Raw genomic sequence first — 16,931 nt, 5'->3', positions numbered from 1 at the left:
TGGGTACGTAGATGTCGCTAGTGAAGATTTAATAACTTTAATAAACAGTGTCTCATTCTGCGTTGTAATCGTTGTAATAGCGGGGAACGGTGTCGAGTGTGTTGATGCCAGCATCTAAATTTTACAATATGACTGGATCTACAGATTGATTATCACATTCAAATTTTATCTCTAATATTATTTCAATTTCTGTGGATAATAAGTATTGTTCTTTGGTACCCTAGGGCGGAAATGTCCAACTTCAAACAGGTTGTGATCGACTTTTTAGTGTCAAAACTGCCAGTGATCTACCATCCCCTCCTATCGTCCTACCTCGCCTTAAGCAAAGAAATTGGTAAAAATAACACGACGCATGATGTATCATATTATATTACAAGTGAATTTACATGCTTCTCACGTATAATTTCCTTATAGGCCTATGAGATCGACCAAAAATCGTCCCGCGATCGACCCGTTGGATATGGCTGCCCTAGGGCCTAACAATCGGTCAATTAGGAAATGCTGTTTAGGCAATGTACCACCGCGTAACCACGTCAGTGAGTTCCTAACGCGATGGAAATGTCATACGATCGTTATGCTATTTGAGGTCACCCTAACGTCGCGTCTTGCAGCTCTCTGTCATGAAAAATAACAGACTGGTTAATGCTCAAACCTGTGGTATGGCATCAAAGCTAGAACAAAGTGATTGGAGCGGCGAAAATTGAGGAAACGGCAACGCAACTCGCGGAGAGACTGAGATACTTTACTTCCTGGTAAGGTAACGGATCATGCCAGTCGTCTCACAATCGCGTTGCTGCGTGGTTCAGTGATTCATTTGTTTGTTAAGATGGCACGAAAGTTCAACGAAGCTACTAATTTTGTTTTTGTGCAGTTAATTGAGCAAGAGCCTGGTATATATGACAAACACCACCCAGACTATGCTAGGCGGGACAAAACAGATTTGGTTTGGGAAAAAATTTCTCATGAGATGCAGGAGCCTGGTATGTGTTTATGTATACGTACATATATAGGACGAGGTTACACCAACAAAACTGGTAACCGCAATTTCCGAGAATTGTTATAAACCTGAGTTGAACACATGTTACTGAATGGAGTAGCGCAAATTAGGGAAACGGCAACGCAACTCGCAGAAAGACCCAGAAACTCAACTTCCAGACAACAGATCAATTTAATCGCACATTTATCTTGTCGCGTGGTTCATTAGTGTCAGCTGTTGAGTAAGGCGCGTCAGTGTTTTATTTGTCTGATAGGATGGCACGAAATTTTCAGGAAGCTGCTGATTTTGTTTTTGTGCCATTAATTGAGCAAGAGGCTGGTATATATGACAAACGCCATCCAGACTACTCTAGGCAGGACGAAATAGATTTGGCTAGGGAAAGAATTTCTCATGAGATGGAGTCTTGATCCAGGTTAAGTTCTTTCGAAACAATATAAGCGCCTCAGTTTAAATTTACAGAAGAATGGATGCACCCAGTGATTTCTTAATATTTAAGTAGCCTGTTGCATTAATATATCATTTATTTAACACATATTTCCGTTTTAAATACTTAATATATAGTCACGCTTCTCCCAATGGTTCGACTATATATGACCATCATGAAGTGTCTTCTGTCTTACTGAAATTGTAATGTGTGTCAGAATTCCATGTTTAATATAAATTTACCTTAATTAAAACAAATTAAAATCCAAATATTTTCCTTATGGCTGCCCTCTTTACTCACACCGTCTCAACCGGTCTCAGCTATCCCCATATTATGGCACAGTCAGTATTATTGTCTTCCACTGCATAAGTGCACGAAATTAAAAAATGCAACCATTCATTACTTTGGACGAACTTACCCACTTAAGATGATTTGAGTAACTATTCAAACATAAGTTTCTTCAGTGTCCGTCTGCTTGAAATCAGCGACATTTTTCGGAAATTGAGGTTGCCAGTTACCTTGGTGTGCCCTCGTCTATATTTTGTAACCAGAACTTATAATATGATTCAGATACAGCATATGTCTGCTAAAACACTGCAAACAAATACTACAATATGGCCCATGCTTTGTGATACAAGTCAGCAGTTGGTTTAGTTCTCATCCTTTACAATTATCAGCTAAATTCAGTTAATATAATTCCACTGAGATGGAATTGTTCATGCTGATGTTAAGAAGTAATCAGCCATCTGATATCATAGGAGCTGTGCCCTCTTGAGCCTTTGCCTTCCATCATCATCATCATCATCATCATTATTTAAAATATGATGATTGATCAACTACATAATTTTCAGCTCCTTCACAAAACAGCCCTTCCTGGGTTCAGATGAAATTGTGGAGGTCAACAGATGCTTTGATGACTTAATTGACAGTTTCTTCTTTGCAGCACGTTGGCCCCTCAAATATCTTGAAATTGGCATTTAGTATACCAAATGCACATTCTACACTTTTTCGTGCATGAGAGAGCCTGTAATTAAATATATGTCTTTTACTAGTCAGCATTCTTCTAGGGTTATTTTCAATGGAAATGCTTTACCTGCTATGAAGTAGTAGGGACATGTTTCACTGCTGTCATCCAGTGGTAGAGAAGTTGGAAATGGAATGTGAAGTTCTTCCTTCTCCAGCATCTCTCTGAGAGTAGAGGCCCTAAACAAAGAACCATCACTGTTCTTGCTGACATCTCCGACATGGATAGCAGTAAGTAGGACATTGGCATCTGCGTGTGCCAGTAGTATTACTGAAAAATAGCCCTTGTCATTGAGGTATAGTGATCCGGTTTTAGGAAAGTGTGTTATGTGGACATGTTTCCCATCTGTTGATGCTCTGCAGTTCGGCAAGTTCCAAAGATGAAGATATCTTTCTGCAATGAGTTTCCATTTCGATTTGTTTGGTGGTGGCATGGACACAGGTTGTAATGTCATCCATATTGCAGATGTAGTGTCTGCTATTATGCCAGAAATTGTTCTCTTTCCCCTCATAAACTGAAAACTAAATGCTGCGAAACTGCTGACCATAGCCAAATACCTGAAAACAAAATAACATCAGAACTACAGTCCCATTAGTGAAAGAGTTGGTGCTTTATTTGTAGTTTGCTTTAAACCATCTAAATTGTTTTACGCTATATGTTTGTCAGATCTGTTTATCTTCTTTTCAGTCACAGCCTGTAAAGAGAGGTGGAAACATATAAGAACAGTATTTGCTCGCCATTTGCATGATAAGACATCTTCTAGGTCGTCTGCTAAAAAAAAACGTCCATATTATCTTCATGATGCAATGCAATTCATGATTCCTCACATGACGAAAAATAGGCACCAGGAAAGCAATTTGACAGCTCCACACACAGAAGAAGAGACATCATTATCTGGAGAAAACAAAGAAGACACTCAGATGAATGAAGTGCCAAATGAAAATGTTCCACAATATATCACACCATTTGATAGTCCTACCGTGATACAAACTTCTTGTCAGAGAAACCAAGACAATTGTAGGCAACGGTTATTTGGCAAACAACATCGGCTAACTGCCTTGGATCCGGTTGATACGAGCTACATGAACTACATGAAGCAAAAGAGTCAATTGAAAAATCCAGACCCTGATGCAGAATTTTTGCACAGCCTACTCCCAGACATGAAATCAATGACTGCTAAGCAGAAACGTACATTTAAAATTGGAGCTCTGAATTTAATGGATGAGCTATTAGAAGACACAGAAAGTGACCAATCTTTCACAGAATTGAGCGAAACATCCGCTTTTTATCATACAACGTCTCTTCGAAAAACAAAGGATAGCTCCCAATCAGTGATAACTTATTGGGAAACAGAATAGAGGAAATAGGGAACACTGACCCTCATTTGAATGGCACAGATGACATAAACTGATTGTAACAAACAATGTAAAGACAAAATGTCTAGCTGTGGTATTGTATTTGTTTATAGAGATCTGCAGAATATGTATAACAATAAAAAGATAAACTTTCTTTACCTGAGTAATTAGTAGTCTTTCTTCTGCTGACACAACTGTGAAAATTTGTATCTTGTCTTTAAATTTAAGGTCCTACAAGACCCACTAATGAAGAAAAACTTTCAATGCTCATTTTGCAAAATGATTTCAACAGTTCTGGATCCTGATTAAGTTCTTTCAAAACAGTATTAGCACCTGAGTTTAAATTGTCGCAAAAAATGGATATAGCCAATGTTTCCTTTTCTCCTGACTTCTCCTCTTATGCTGTCTCAAACACCACTGTATTATGACAGGATCAGTATTATTACTTGACATAACAGAAAAGAAGCGCACGAAATTGGCGGGCAAACATGCTTGCTTGAGATGATGTGAGCAACTAATCAAACATAAGCTTCCTCAGTATGCACCTGCTAATCTGGAAACCAGCTGCCTGCTGGAAATTGCCATTTTTCTTGCTTGAAATTGCCATTTTTCTTGGAAATTGCAGTTGTATTGCGGTTGCCAGTTTCCTTGGTGTGCCCTCACCCTTGAAGCTACTGTACATCCACTTGTTAAGTCGGATGGCATCATATTGGGATAATGTGAGATAATTGTGATAATGGAATAGCATAGGTTGGATGGAGGTGTGTTAGGAAAGTGTCTGCAAGATGGTGTGTTCCCACCAACCTGTGATATTTTATCCAAAATGTCTCATGTTATACTAACTTTTGCATGTAGTACAATTATCAGAACTGCTGAACACTTACATTCTGCAATACACTCAAAATTCCTTGTTTGCAATTTTTCTTTTCAAACTATTGATATTCATGTACAATTTGGGATCTATGCAAATTTATAAAAGCCAGGATTTGCCTGCTAAACTCATCTTCTTTTGTACACTTTGAAGAATATATCCAATCTCTTGTGCCACTGTACCACCAGTGTGATCAGATCATCTCTCTCCCATAACTTTCAACATTCACCGGGGTTTTCCAGTAAGTCTCCGGAGCATGACAGTATACCAAGATTATGACAGAATGGAGATATTCAGAACTACACAACAAAACACATTTGATCACATTGCTCATGCATGCTATGAAAGTGTCAAGAATTACATATTTCACACTACCTTTGTAGCTACAAGCCGGAAGGTCGCAGGATCGAATCCAGATGAGGTTATTGGATTTTTTCAATTTACCTAATCCTTCCAGCCGCATTATGGCCCTGGGGTCGACTCAGTCTCTAACAGAAATGAGTGCCAGGAATATTCTTGGAATTTTCTTGGGGCTAAAGGGAGGCCAGCGCATAGGGCTGACAACCTTACTGTCATCTATGAGCTGATTGTCTAGGAAATGTGGGAACCTCAACATCTCACAACACTGTGGGCCTCCATTAATCTGCAGAATCTGCAATAAAAGTACTGGCTTGTGGATGAGTTTGGGCATACATACATATACTCTTTGTTGTTGTTCACTTAGGTATCATTTTAATTCCTCTATTAGGGTTTTACTCAAGTTGGTCTGGTAATTACTACATTTAAAAATAAATATTTAGGACCGTGCATGAGCTTCTACTAGCAGCGTGTGTGCGCACTTCCACTAGCAGAGTTTAAATGCCTGACTGGCCGAAACGGGGTACTTTGGCCATGATGACCTTACTCATCACTGGCCTGAACGGGGCACTTCGGATGTTAAAGGTTGATGTGTTCAGAATTCATTTCAATGATCTGATGTTATAATGGGCAAAAGGAAGCGTTAAGAATTCCATGTCTCTGGAGATGTGAAGCAAGACATCATGACCAGTAGATATTTCAAATTATTTTCATGGCCAGTCTGATGCTAAGGATATATTCTTCCAGGTGACCTGGTAACTGTATATGGTTAAGTTTCATATGTGAAATCAGCTGAGAACTGCCTGAAAATTGTTCATGCAGGCAGGAGAGACAGACAATCCATGAATCAGCTTAGGCCATACAGATTTGTACTGGAAACATTATAATTTCCCTTCAACATCCAACCAATAATTCATTAATAGCTGCCGCGAAGCAAGTTTCTCTGCACCTGGATGACCAAACAAATTTTGGGTAGCTTGCAGACAGAATTTCAGTAAAAATATATTAGGATCTAATAACATGTAAAGGTTTTATTTTTATTTTACAGTACAAATGTCAAAATGACAGCAATGCAGAAAAACCTATCAATGTTATTGAAGCTATTACATGAAATTTGTCACATACAGTGGAACCCCCCCATTCACTGTGTTTTCCTCATTTAACATTCAGTTTCAGTAATCCAAAGTCAATAATATTACTGTAAAATGTCCTCATTTTAACATTTTCTCAGCTTAGTGCTCAAATTCGCATCTCCCCCCCCCAACAAGAAACTGCATAAAATTGAACTTCTCTGTAATTATGCTCTGAACACTGAAGTGACAATTGCAGGTGTTAAAAGACCCCTGAATCAGTATTTATACTTGTGTCTGAATGGGCTGAATAAATCGAGAAATAAATGAACAAAGTCTCATCAATTATGATATGATAATGATGATGACTCCTTGTTCTGTAAACATATCTTAGAAACGCTCTTGTTAGTATAAGGTCGTAGTAACAATCAGTTGAACTATTCTAACAAATCATGACTCATGAACCTGAAAATCTGGATAACATTTTACCCTCAATATCAATATACCGTTTCATTTCACCTTAAAAGTGGTAGTACAAATTTCTGTAATGCCAAATAATAGTGACCTTGTTCTTAGAAAATACAACTCAAGATCCATAATCAATGAAAAACTAAAAAACAAACTTTTAGAATTGTCTTAGATGTCATGCAGTTGTCATAGAAAATTTACAGAATTGCTAGTATCTCAAATCAGCAATGTACCATTCAATTAGCAGTATATGTTTGCTAGTGATACCCTTCTCAGTAATAGTTCTTTCATTGATTCAATCATGCCCCGAAGAATGTACGCCTGTCGATCAACAATTGGCTGCAAGGTGCTATTACTGAGGAAAAGGCTGAAAATTTGTAAGGGTGAAAATTAGATATAAAAACCATAGCTTGTGAGGGAAAGAAAAATAACTTACTACTACTCTAGATTTAAGGCAGATTAGTGATAGTAATATCTGAACTTTACATATCTACAGTAATATAAAACAACCATTTTATGGGCTGTTTTATATGTTTACAAAATGTGAACACTTACTTTAGAGGAAGGATATAAACTGCAAGTACTTGAAAACAGTGTACAGCAATTTATTTGGACAAATGAGATCAAGTAACTTGGGAAATTGAGAATATTTGTAACACGACTTCATTATATTGTAACATACGTATTTGAACTTGTTGCCAAGCAATGACTTGGTAAACAACCTCAACAATAGAGAGACTGTCAAACAGTAATAAATATCTGGTCATGATCCCCATGATCCCCAAAAGGGCCTTGACACCTGACTGTCAGTCGCAATGAGACTTTGACTTTGACTTGTGTGTAAGCATCAGTAAGTACTGTACATAAGGTTTTCAGTGTTATGGCATTGTAATATGTAATTGTAATTTTATTGTAATATGTATGGGTATGTATTAAATATCATGCGTGGCCACGGACGCAACCACACATGAGCCGTCTATGGTAGATGTTTTAAGCTGATAACACATTGACGCGACTAGTCGCGAGCGGCTAGCACCGTCGATGGGCGTAAATGGGTTATCAGCCAGCAGTTGAATATTTGGCCGCGAGCGACTCTGCAGCCGTGCCACTAGTGGTTATGCACCATATACACTAATACAACTAACGGACGCGCGCGACAAAGAGCGGCTAGCCGCTTGGCCACTGACGCAACTTGCATCTGTGACAATAACGTTCGTTATTCGTATCCGTGGTATACGCCGTAAAGAAAGTTCTGCCTCGCTGGAAATACGCTGAGTGTTCGTTACAAATGCCCGCTGTTGTAGAAAATTACTGCTGTTTATTGTGATGTAGAACGTAAATATATTGGACAAAATAAGTTCCCCGATAATCTTATGTTTTATAATGTACAGTAGCCAGCAGCACCGTGATCACCGTGATCTTTAAAGTTAAAGAGAGGTATTGATCGGTGTTTAAAAATTTAAAGAATTGGTCGTAATGCAAAGAGAGAGTTAACAATTATGCTATTCAGCCAAAGTCTGAATGAAATTATAAACATTCTATTATACACAACCACTTTTTCAACAGACTAAACCCATTTTTAAATTACTGTGAGTTGAAAATGTGAATGAAGAGATACTAACATACTGCCCAGGGAACGTGATTGATTCCATGTGGCGTGTTTACGTTTATATATAATGAGATTTTTTTTATATTTTCAGGTATGATTTATGAAAGCGAGGTGTTAATATTTGTGTTGTCGTCATGGACATTCAAATGGCATTGTTAAGGCTATTTGCAATTGATTTTATTTGCAGGTAATGATAGATGGAAAATATAATAGAAATTGTTACAAGAATATTTATGTATAAATTTGATCATATTTGGCGTGAAAGGGTGTCGGTTGTCGCAGGAGAACAGATTAGAAAATCTCTGAACGTATCACCATTGAATGAAGTTGACATTTTGTATAGAAGTCACAATTTTTTAGTGATAAATAAGAGGCACGATGTTGTAATAAACAGTGATGATCCAGCAGTTCAGGTAGGTCAGGTCTTATCAGAATACGATTGTTTACTAATTGTACATACTTGATTTTTTATACTCTTAAAATGTATCACATACAACCATCATATGCAGTATTTATTATACAGTGACTATGTTGTCTTCTACATATCATATATATATAATATAAATTTATAAGTTAAATTTTTATATATCTCTGTGCATTTATTTGTCAGGTATCGTTGCAGTTGCAGCTTAAAAAGTTATTTCCAGATTTGGTAAATCCAAATCTGCAGCATGACTTCTATTTCGTACACAGGCTAGATTATGCAACTAGTGGTATAATATGCATAGCATTGCATAAGAAAGCATGTTCTGCAGCAACAGTAGTATTTAGTGAAAGAAAAACAAAGAAATACTATTTAGCACTCTTACGTGGCCATGTAGCATGTGAAATTTTGGACATATGTGAACCAATAGGAGAAGACAGTCAACAGAAGACAGGTAATCATCGTATGTGCACTGCATCAGATCCACACTGTATCTCTCCAAGATCTGCACATACTCGAATGTTGGTGCTACAGCGTGGTTTATACGATCTGTATCCAGCAACAAAAGTATTACTTAGACCAATTACGGGCAGACGTCATCAGCTTCGAGTTCATTGTGCAGATATCGGCCACACGATTGTGGGTGACTATACTTACAGCAATCGACAGGATGTGCTTCCATTCAGAATGTTCCTACATGCCTTCAGGTAAGAGAAGGTGTGTGATATGTCTGTTTGGCTGTTATGGTTGCTGGGATGTGATGCCGTGTACTCTGCTATGTATTTATCCTTTTCAGGGCCTTCAGTCTCTTTTCTCTCCTTGAAAGTCTGTTTCTTTCACTTTCTTCCATTAAGACCTTTCTGTACACTTTGACATCTGTAATCTTCCCCTTATATATTTTTTGTTTCCATCTCTCTTAATTTTAATATTAATTTGTCTTGTCACCTTTTCTCCAATCCCCAATTTTCACTTTTCTCCTTTATTTTTTGTAGTATTTTTATTTTTCATCGTTTTAAATAGGGGGTAGTTGGTTGAGGCCCTCTGCTACAAGCTGGAAAGTCACGGGTTCAAGTCCCGATGAGGTCACTGGATTTTTTCTGTGTGATCTAATCTTTCCAGCTGCACTATGGCCCCGGGGTTGACTCAGCCTCTAACAGAAATGAGTACCAGGAATTAATTAAATAACTTTCCTGGGGAGTAAAGTGCAGCTGGCGCATAAGGTTAACAACCTTACCGCCATCTGTGAGCGGATTGTCTAGATAATTTGGTACCCTCAGCGTCTCACAACCCTATGAGTCTTCACGGCCTCTTACAAGGATAGCTTCACTTTTTACTTCATTTTAGATAAATTCATTTTTATGTTATATGATGTCTTTTACTTTCTGCCACTTACCCCTCTTCCCATCCACAGTTCCCTATTGATTTGTTGAGAACAGGAATAGTTCTGAGTACACTTTGTAGGCTGTACCAGATACATCCCAGGCAATGGACAATGTATACTCCCGTAGAGGTTTTTCATTCATTTTGTCAGTTTTTCCAGGCAAATTAAGGGATGAGGTCACTGTTGACATCCTAGGAGATGACAGTAATAATATACTACCACAGTCAATAAGTTCATGGAATGGCCGCAAAGCGTCATATGGGAATTTACTGCCAATATGTTTCAGCAATGTTTTCAACAGCTATATCAACATTGGCAGACTTGCATAGCGGCCAACGGCAACTATTTCGAGGGCCAATGTGGATCTGTGTAAGTGTATGTGAATACCTTGTAATATGATGTGATAAAACCACATTCCACGAACTTAATGACTACCACGTATATAACTTCATGGTGTTCCTTTGTGGTATAGGGGTTGGCAGTTTTATTTGATTGATCTTGTTATATCTCAGGTTTGAGCCGTTTTACACACACACACACGTGCGTGCGTGCACATATATACTATATTTTACTGTTTTTATATTTTTACAGGCCCATATGAAGTCCATTTTATTAAGGTATCAAACAATGTTTATTTTTGTTCTTCTAGGTTGTTTTGCCAAGTGTTATGCCATGTTACAGTCTCATGAATGCCTGTTTCTAATTAATTTCATACTATATTATATTTCAGCATCCTGTTACACTCACACAATATATATGGACAAATACCGTCTTAAGTGCAACAATTTTATTGTAGTTTTTACTTCTTTTTCCTCCTCCACACTACATGTTTCGGCCCTAAATGGCCATCATCAGGTGTGTATCACTCACGTAACTGTTACACTGCTTGTTAAAAATGTAAAAATCCCAGTCTTTCTAATTGTATAAAATCTTTGTTAATCTACACGCGTCGATTTGATTTTTTAAATTTTAATTTTAATTTTAATTTGATTTTTTAGAGCACACGTATTAAAGATAAGCAGCGACACACACAGAGAGCGCCTACACTGAACAACACATGAACAGCGATAAAAACAAGAAGTGGCCGCTGCAGCACCGTAGATATAGGGCATGTACCCTGAAAAATTTTAATTTGAAAAAGAAAGAGAACAAAGATCTTATAGACATTTTAACTTGAATTAAGGTTTAAAAAGTGCTAATTTTAAAAATCAAATCGACGCGTGTAGATTAACAAAGATTTTATACAATTAGAAAGACTGGGATTTTTACATTTTTAACAAGCAGTGTAACAGTTACGTGAGTGATACACACCTGATGATGGCCATTTAGGGCCGAAACATGTAGTGTGGAGGAGGAAAAAGAAGTAAAAACTACAATAAAATTGTTGCACTTAAGACGGTATTTGTCCATATATAATTTCATACTGTTTTAAACACATGGTTTTGTACTTTTATTTATGTACAGGCCCATATAGCCATGGATGCTGACATGCACATATGCACCCATGGATTCATTGTATATGGTTTGGTGCTAAACAACTGCTGTTGATACAGCATCAATACATAACATGTTATTCTTATTGCAGCAAGTGTTAAGATTCAGTCTTCTTGAATGTGACACAGTGGAGTTTGATAGATGGGTACAAACATTCCTCTGAAATATTCACCCAGAATTACTGTGGTTTTTTTTTTTTTTTTACTTTTTACATTGTCTGGTATTCTGGAAACTAGAAGACACAACGTTTTGCAAACACAGTACTTCTGAGTGTTATGCATCATTGTCAGAACCCTTTAGAATTTGCCCTGAAATGTTATCATCTGTTTACCATGTCATAGTGTTCCACCAGGCAGTAATCATAATGCAAGAACAGATTAAATGAAATGGTTACTGTTATACAGGTTGGTCCTTGAGAACAGTGTGGAACCATTGACTCTGCAGACAGTGGATCCATTTACAAGTGACGTTGCTGCTAACAAATGGACTCCTGTGGAGACACTAAATGATATCAGCACCTCCTCATTCTCTAAACTTGATATGGAATGGGATTGCTGATAGTTTGGAATTGTCTTACTGGGACTGATTGTGTATGTGTTCAAGAGCTGTGAGTAAAGTTTGGTCATGAGAGAATATTTTCATTATTTATATATTTAATTATGTTAAATGCTATTAAAATTTCAATAAGAAGTTGTTGAGAATAAAATTTGTGAAAAATACCGATCCTCGATAACTTGAAAAGTTCTGGGAAGACAGCTACAATTATGCTAAGGTACTGAAGTTTGTAGAATAACAGTATACACTAAACGGTGATGTTATCTAGAGAAACTTTTTCAGCAAAGTAATACTATAATACTGAAAAGCATGTCTTCATTGCTGGTGTCCTCTGCTCCTATTTGTAACTACTTGCTGACATAAATAATGACAGAAGAGAAAGCCTTAGCCACTTTAATACTAGGATACATTGACTTATTTTTTCAAAAGTCCCATTGTTGAGGAATCAATAATGGTCAGTAAGCAGCTCTTACAATTGGTGGGGTGGATTCAAATTCAGAAAAGTGATACCTTGCTGATAATAAAAATAAGTGATAATTCTTTGTAATTAAATATGTATTTCCCTACATCATGCTGTTCAGAATGTAAATGAATGCGGAGGTGCATGAACACTTGAAATTATACCACACTTTTGGGATTGTATAAGTTTGCCCCTATCCTTTGACATTGAGCTTACAACTCTCCCCCCCCCCACCACCAACATAGCTCGCCAACTGATCACATGTGTTATGTGAGTCACATAGTATGTATGTATGACATTACTTGTACATATTATGATTAATTTTGTTTAAGTGTTGCATTTTGAGCAGTATCTTAGTAGCAGAGTTTTCATTTAACTCTGTGTCAAAATGTTTGGTGTTTACAAAGTATGCTTTATTTGACGTCTGATGGCATTTTAAATGAACTACATAGCCATGAAGCATTGGAGGGGATTTTTCCCTGCATTTGCAGCTCTTGGGGAAGTTTTTATTTAATTTTATACCGATGAAGAAAGTTGTGTTTTTAAAACTGAAACTGGCAGCAGGGTATCTTTAGGTGTGAGACATTATGCCTGTGAAATGTGTCATGAAGTGTTATGAGTATCATATGAGTTACTGCTTTGTGAAATTGAATGTTTTTGCATATTCTAGTCATACAGTCGTTGTGGAATGAAGCAGTATGACTAATGTACAACACAAATTCATTTTCAGTGTGGACAGATTGCATTTCTTTTATTTTTTTTATAGATATTACAGTCAGATGAATTTAGTTTTTCACTACTGAGCCCCTTCAACATCTGGTGTTTACATTTAAATAAAAGTGGGCTTAATAGAATATATACAGAGATGTACATTTTCCTATTCTGCTTATGCTAGGTTGTATCTACACTTCCATCCATCATGTATTCCTGTCTTTGGTCATGTCTGTCCAAACCATCTTTGAGAATGTATAATATCTCCAGTAGGAAGCCTTACAGAAATAGCTAATGTGTGATGAGTGAGATTTTTGGTATGATGACTTGGCTGTCAGTATTGTGACTTGTATACCCATTGCTAGGCAACAGTTCAGTAAACACATTCCCGCAAAGCATGTGCATGCTAGGTAATGGGCTAGTAAACACGCCTCCTTAAAATATAAAGATTGTGTTTTCCATGTGGTCTGTGCTGAGGGGTTGTAAGAAGGACAGAACAGTAGTAGAGAGAGTAGTGGTTTAGTGTAGTGTGGTCAGAAGTCAAGAGTGTCCCGTCAAAGGTGGTGATTTGTGAAATGTTGTAACAAGTTGCATAAAAGTCGAATAAATTTGATCAAATTCGAAACCCATTTTATAAGTCATGCAAACCTGTAATACATGACATTTTGGTGTCAGAAGTGGGATGGGTTGGATTGATCGATTATAGGATTGAAGAGTGCATTGTGTAGTTACAATGGCATACTACAGAAATCGAAAACCTGGGTCAAGCATCAGAACTTATGAAAGCCAACCAAGTAAAAATGTTGGCCAAAATAGAAGCTGATGCAGAAGAAATGATGACAAGGTTGGAAGCCAAGATAGAGGCCGACCATAAAGAGTTGATGGCCACAATGGAAGCCAGTCATGAAAGAATGATGTCCTGTTTATAAAAGATGGAGGCCAGTCCAGAGACGATGGAGGCAGATGCAGAAGATATGCAGTTTGGAGCAGAATATTGGGAGGTCCCCAAGGAGCATGCCACAGTGATACCTACTGGAGCACTGAAGAAGTGGCATAAGGACCGGAATCAGGTGTAGGATACTGCAGGGAGCTGAAGGAACGGACTGAGGGCAGTGGTGTCTGTCAGAAGTTGGCTGCCGCCTGCAGAGGTATGACCCACCATACAGGAGTGGAACAGTGCAAAGGTTACTGTCGTCGGGGACGTGGCAAGGAGAAGGAACTTCTAAAAGGCAGACATTCGGAAGGAGGCATCGGCCAAAACCAGAATGCAACCATGGCATGTGGAACAGAGACCTAAGCTAGCAAGGAGCAAGAGGACATCTGGCGGATTCTTCGGGCAGCAGCAAGCAGCCAGGTCTTCTGTCAGGTTACAAAAAATTAGGAACTGGACATTGTGGAGGGGTCAGCCCCCTCTGAAACAGAAGAAATGCCTACTCAGAGCTTTAGAGTAAGAATAGCTGAGAATGTGGGAGCACTGGCCACTCTGATAGATTTGCCCCACCATTTGGGGGAAGAAAAAAGGGAATAAAGGGATGATGGTGATACACTTTGAGAGACTGGCACCTTAAGAAGGGAGCAGTGGGAGCAGTTGGAGAAAAGTCACCACAGGAAGATGAAACCAAGCACAGCTCTCAGAAAAGAAATTGTGGTATGCCTGTAAGCTGTTCAGAATGAAGTCAAAAGTGGCCAGTTGAAGATAGTGATTTGTGAAATGTTGTAATAAGTTGTAGAAAGGTCCAGTAAATTCTATGGTCAAATCCATAATCCCTTCTACAAGTTACGCAAACCCCTAATACATGACAGCATTAGTTACAACCAACCACCATGGCATCAGTGTAAGATTGGAGTCTTTCTACTGAAACTTTCTGTGAAATTTTTACAATTGTGTGATGGATTAGATGATTTGCAGGGGAAATATTATGTTTACCTCCAAGGGGCACAGCAGACAACTAACTTCATGCAGCCAGATCCTTCTTGAGAAACCAATAGTTTCTGTCACTTAAGAAATTCACAGCAGTTTACAGAAGGTTTATTGTTGTGCTCATGAGCTCATTACTGATCTCTATCCTGAGCAAGATAAATCCAGCCCATATCCCCTGTCCTCTTTCTCTGAGATTCATTTTAATATTATCCTATGTATGTCTAGGCCTCTGTCCTTCAGGTTTTCCTACAGAAACATTGTATGCACCCCTCTCTCATGCATTTTACATTTCCTACCTATCTCATCTATATCTGGTGAGGAGTACAGGTTATGAAGTTCCTCTTTATGCAATTATCATCAGCCTCCTGTTATTTAATCCTTTTTAGGTACAAATATTCTTCTCAAACACCCACATCCCACATTCTCCCTTTAATGTCAAAGACCAAGTTTCAGAGCCACACAAAACTACAGGCAAAATTATAGTTATGTATATTTTAGTCTTTATGTTTTTAGACAGCAGGCAGGAAGACAGAAGTCCGAGTACTGAATGCTTCACAGCACACAACTAGAATAATGTTATATTGCAGCGTCCTGTTGCACTGCATAGCTCTGACTTTGTGTTTTGCTTTATGCCATCTATGGGCAACTTTGGATATTATTCACTCATTTTTCTTTATTGTCACTACATGTTTTGGCCTAACTGGCCATCATCAGGCATACAGGTTGTTGTGATGAAGGACTCTGCTGCTCACCATAATGCTGTTGTGTTTCTCATATGTGGATACCTTGAATTACAGCTGGCTGTGTGGGTTAAAGCATCTTTACAGTGAGCAGCAGATGCCTCAATTGCAAGAGCCATTACACCTGAAAATGGCCAGTTAGGCCGAAACATGTAGTATCAATGAAGGAAAAACAAGTGAATAGTAACCGAAGTTGCACATAGATGGTATAAAGTGAAATGCAAAGACACAACTGGAAGCTTTATATGTTTAGTGAATAGGAAGTCAGTCTCTTAAGATAATTCCTTATTCTTGAATATCTGTTGGTGTAGAAATATCTGTTGTGTTGGCAACTGTTATGGAATTCCACATTCCATATTTAGGTTGCAGAGAGGGTGAGGTAGTTGTTACCTTAATATCTGTATTGTAGTGCGTTTTCCATCACATGAGATACATATATTTCTAAGTGATATGAGAATGGAAGTGGGGTTACATGATGTTGCATACACAGAGCATATCAGTATTATTACAGTGTGAGAGGAATATCATGAAGATGTTATTTCCTTTGTGGCCTCCATGTATTTATTTCATATAATTTCAATACTTAAAAAGAGTACTTTTAACTGTAATTAGTCAGTAAATGGTTTCGTAAGTATTTACAATATTTAACTCATAAAGGAAAACAGTGTTAAAGTAATCTTTATCTACGTACATTTAAAGACTTGGGTACCCATTCTTAGTACCTCTGAGGTAGTGAATGTCCAAAGTGTTCATTTTTTGTTTTTAATTACTGTCTCTGTTAAATACACAGTATGTGAACAGAAGTTGCAGTCAAGTGGTTAGCATCTGTGGCTTATATAGAGGATGTTCACACCTCAGCCCTGAGACATACTCTTGACAGGGAAAGTTTTATTATTTTTCTCAGTCCCACTAGGGAGCTGGGATAGTGTAGTCAGTATAGCAAATGGCTACAGGATGGATGACTGAGGGGTTGGAGTTCGAGTCCCAGTAGGGTCAAGAATTTTCTTTTCTCCACATTGTCCAGACCAGCTCTGGGGTACACCCAACCTCCTATCCAATGGGTACCAGGG

At 38.0% G+C, this 16,931-nt stretch overlaps 2 protein-coding genes across 9 annotated transcripts; both read left to right on the top strand.

Annotated features, from left to right (window-relative positions):
* Nucleotides 1-419: 419 nt before the first annotated feature.
* On the top strand, nucleotides 420-3,959 carry LOC111863290. 4 transcript variants are annotated; one of them, XM_023849480.2, is made up of 2 exons: nucleotides 420-980; nucleotides 3,133-3,959. In XM_023849480.2, exons 1-2 carry the CDS (start codon nucleotides 827-829, stop codon nucleotides 3,801-3,803), a joined length of 825 nt encoding a protein of 274 aa, XP_023705248.1. In that variant the 5' UTR covers nucleotides 420-826; the 3' UTR covers nucleotides 3,804-3,959. The 4 variants fall into 4 exon arrangements, with proteins under 4 accessions (XP_023705248.1, XP_023705249.1, XP_033606891.1 ...); XM_023849481.2 differs by lacking the exon at nucleotides 420-980 and adding an exon at nucleotides 1,138-1,409; XM_033751000.1 differs by lacking the exon at nucleotides 420-980 and adding an exon at nucleotides 1,417-2,675 and having other exon boundaries at nucleotides 3,112-3,959.
* A 3,804-nt stretch (nucleotides 3,960-7,763) lies between these two features.
* Nucleotides 7,764-16,664, top strand: LOC111863289 (RNA pseudouridylate synthase domain-containing protein 1). Of its 5 annotated transcripts, none has more exons than XM_023849478.2 (4): nucleotides 7,766-8,003; nucleotides 8,267-8,588; nucleotides 8,786-9,306; nucleotides 11,879-16,664. In XM_023849478.2, the coding sequence occupies exons 2-4, from the start codon at nucleotides 8,373-8,375 to the stop codon at nucleotides 12,030-12,032; spliced, it is 891 nt and encodes a 296-aa protein (XP_023705246.1). In that variant the 5' UTR covers nucleotides 7,766-8,003; nucleotides 8,267-8,372; the 3' UTR covers nucleotides 12,033-16,664. The 5 variants fall into 5 exon arrangements, with proteins under 5 accessions (XP_033606890.1, XP_023705246.1, XP_023705244.1 ...); XM_023849476.2 differs by having other exon boundaries at nucleotides 7,766-8,155; XM_023849475.2 differs by having other exon boundaries at nucleotides 7,766-8,266; nucleotides 8,363-8,588.
* The last annotated feature ends 267 nt before the right edge of the window (nucleotides 16,665-16,931 follow it).

This window comes from Cryptotermes secundus, unplaced genomic scaffold, assembly GCF_002891405.2.
Source record: "Cryptotermes secundus unplaced genomic scaffold, Csec_1.0 scaffold9, whole genome shotgun sequence".
Taxonomy (NCBI): Eukaryota; Metazoa; Arthropoda; class Insecta; order Blattodea; family Kalotermitidae; genus Cryptotermes; species Cryptotermes secundus.
The sequence above is the reverse complement of the archived record's forward strand: the minus strand, read 5'-3'. Positions and strand labels throughout refer to the sequence as shown.

Bases quoted from the DNA above. Each gene is read 5' to 3' on its own strand.
- LOC111863290 (XM_023849480.2), top strand. From the start codon at position 827: ATGGCACGAAAGTTCAACGAAGCTACTAATTTTGTTTTTGTGCAGTTA. The intron at 981-3,132 runs GTATGTGTTTAT...TCTTCTTTTCAG, and splicing joins TCATGAGATGCAGGAGCCTG to TCACAGCCTGTAAAGAGAGG.
- LOC111863289 (XM_023849478.2), top strand. From the start codon at position 8,373: ATGGAAAATATAATAGAAATTGTTACAAGAATATTTATGTATAAATTT. The intron at 8,589-8,785 runs GTAGGTCAGGTC...TTTATTTGTCAG, and splicing joins GTGATGATCCAGCAGTTCAG to GTATCGTTGCAGTTGCAGCT. The intron at 9,307-11,878 runs GTAAGAGAAGGT...ACTGTTATACAG, and splicing joins ATGTTCCTACATGCCTTCAG to GTTGGTCCTTGAGAACAGTG.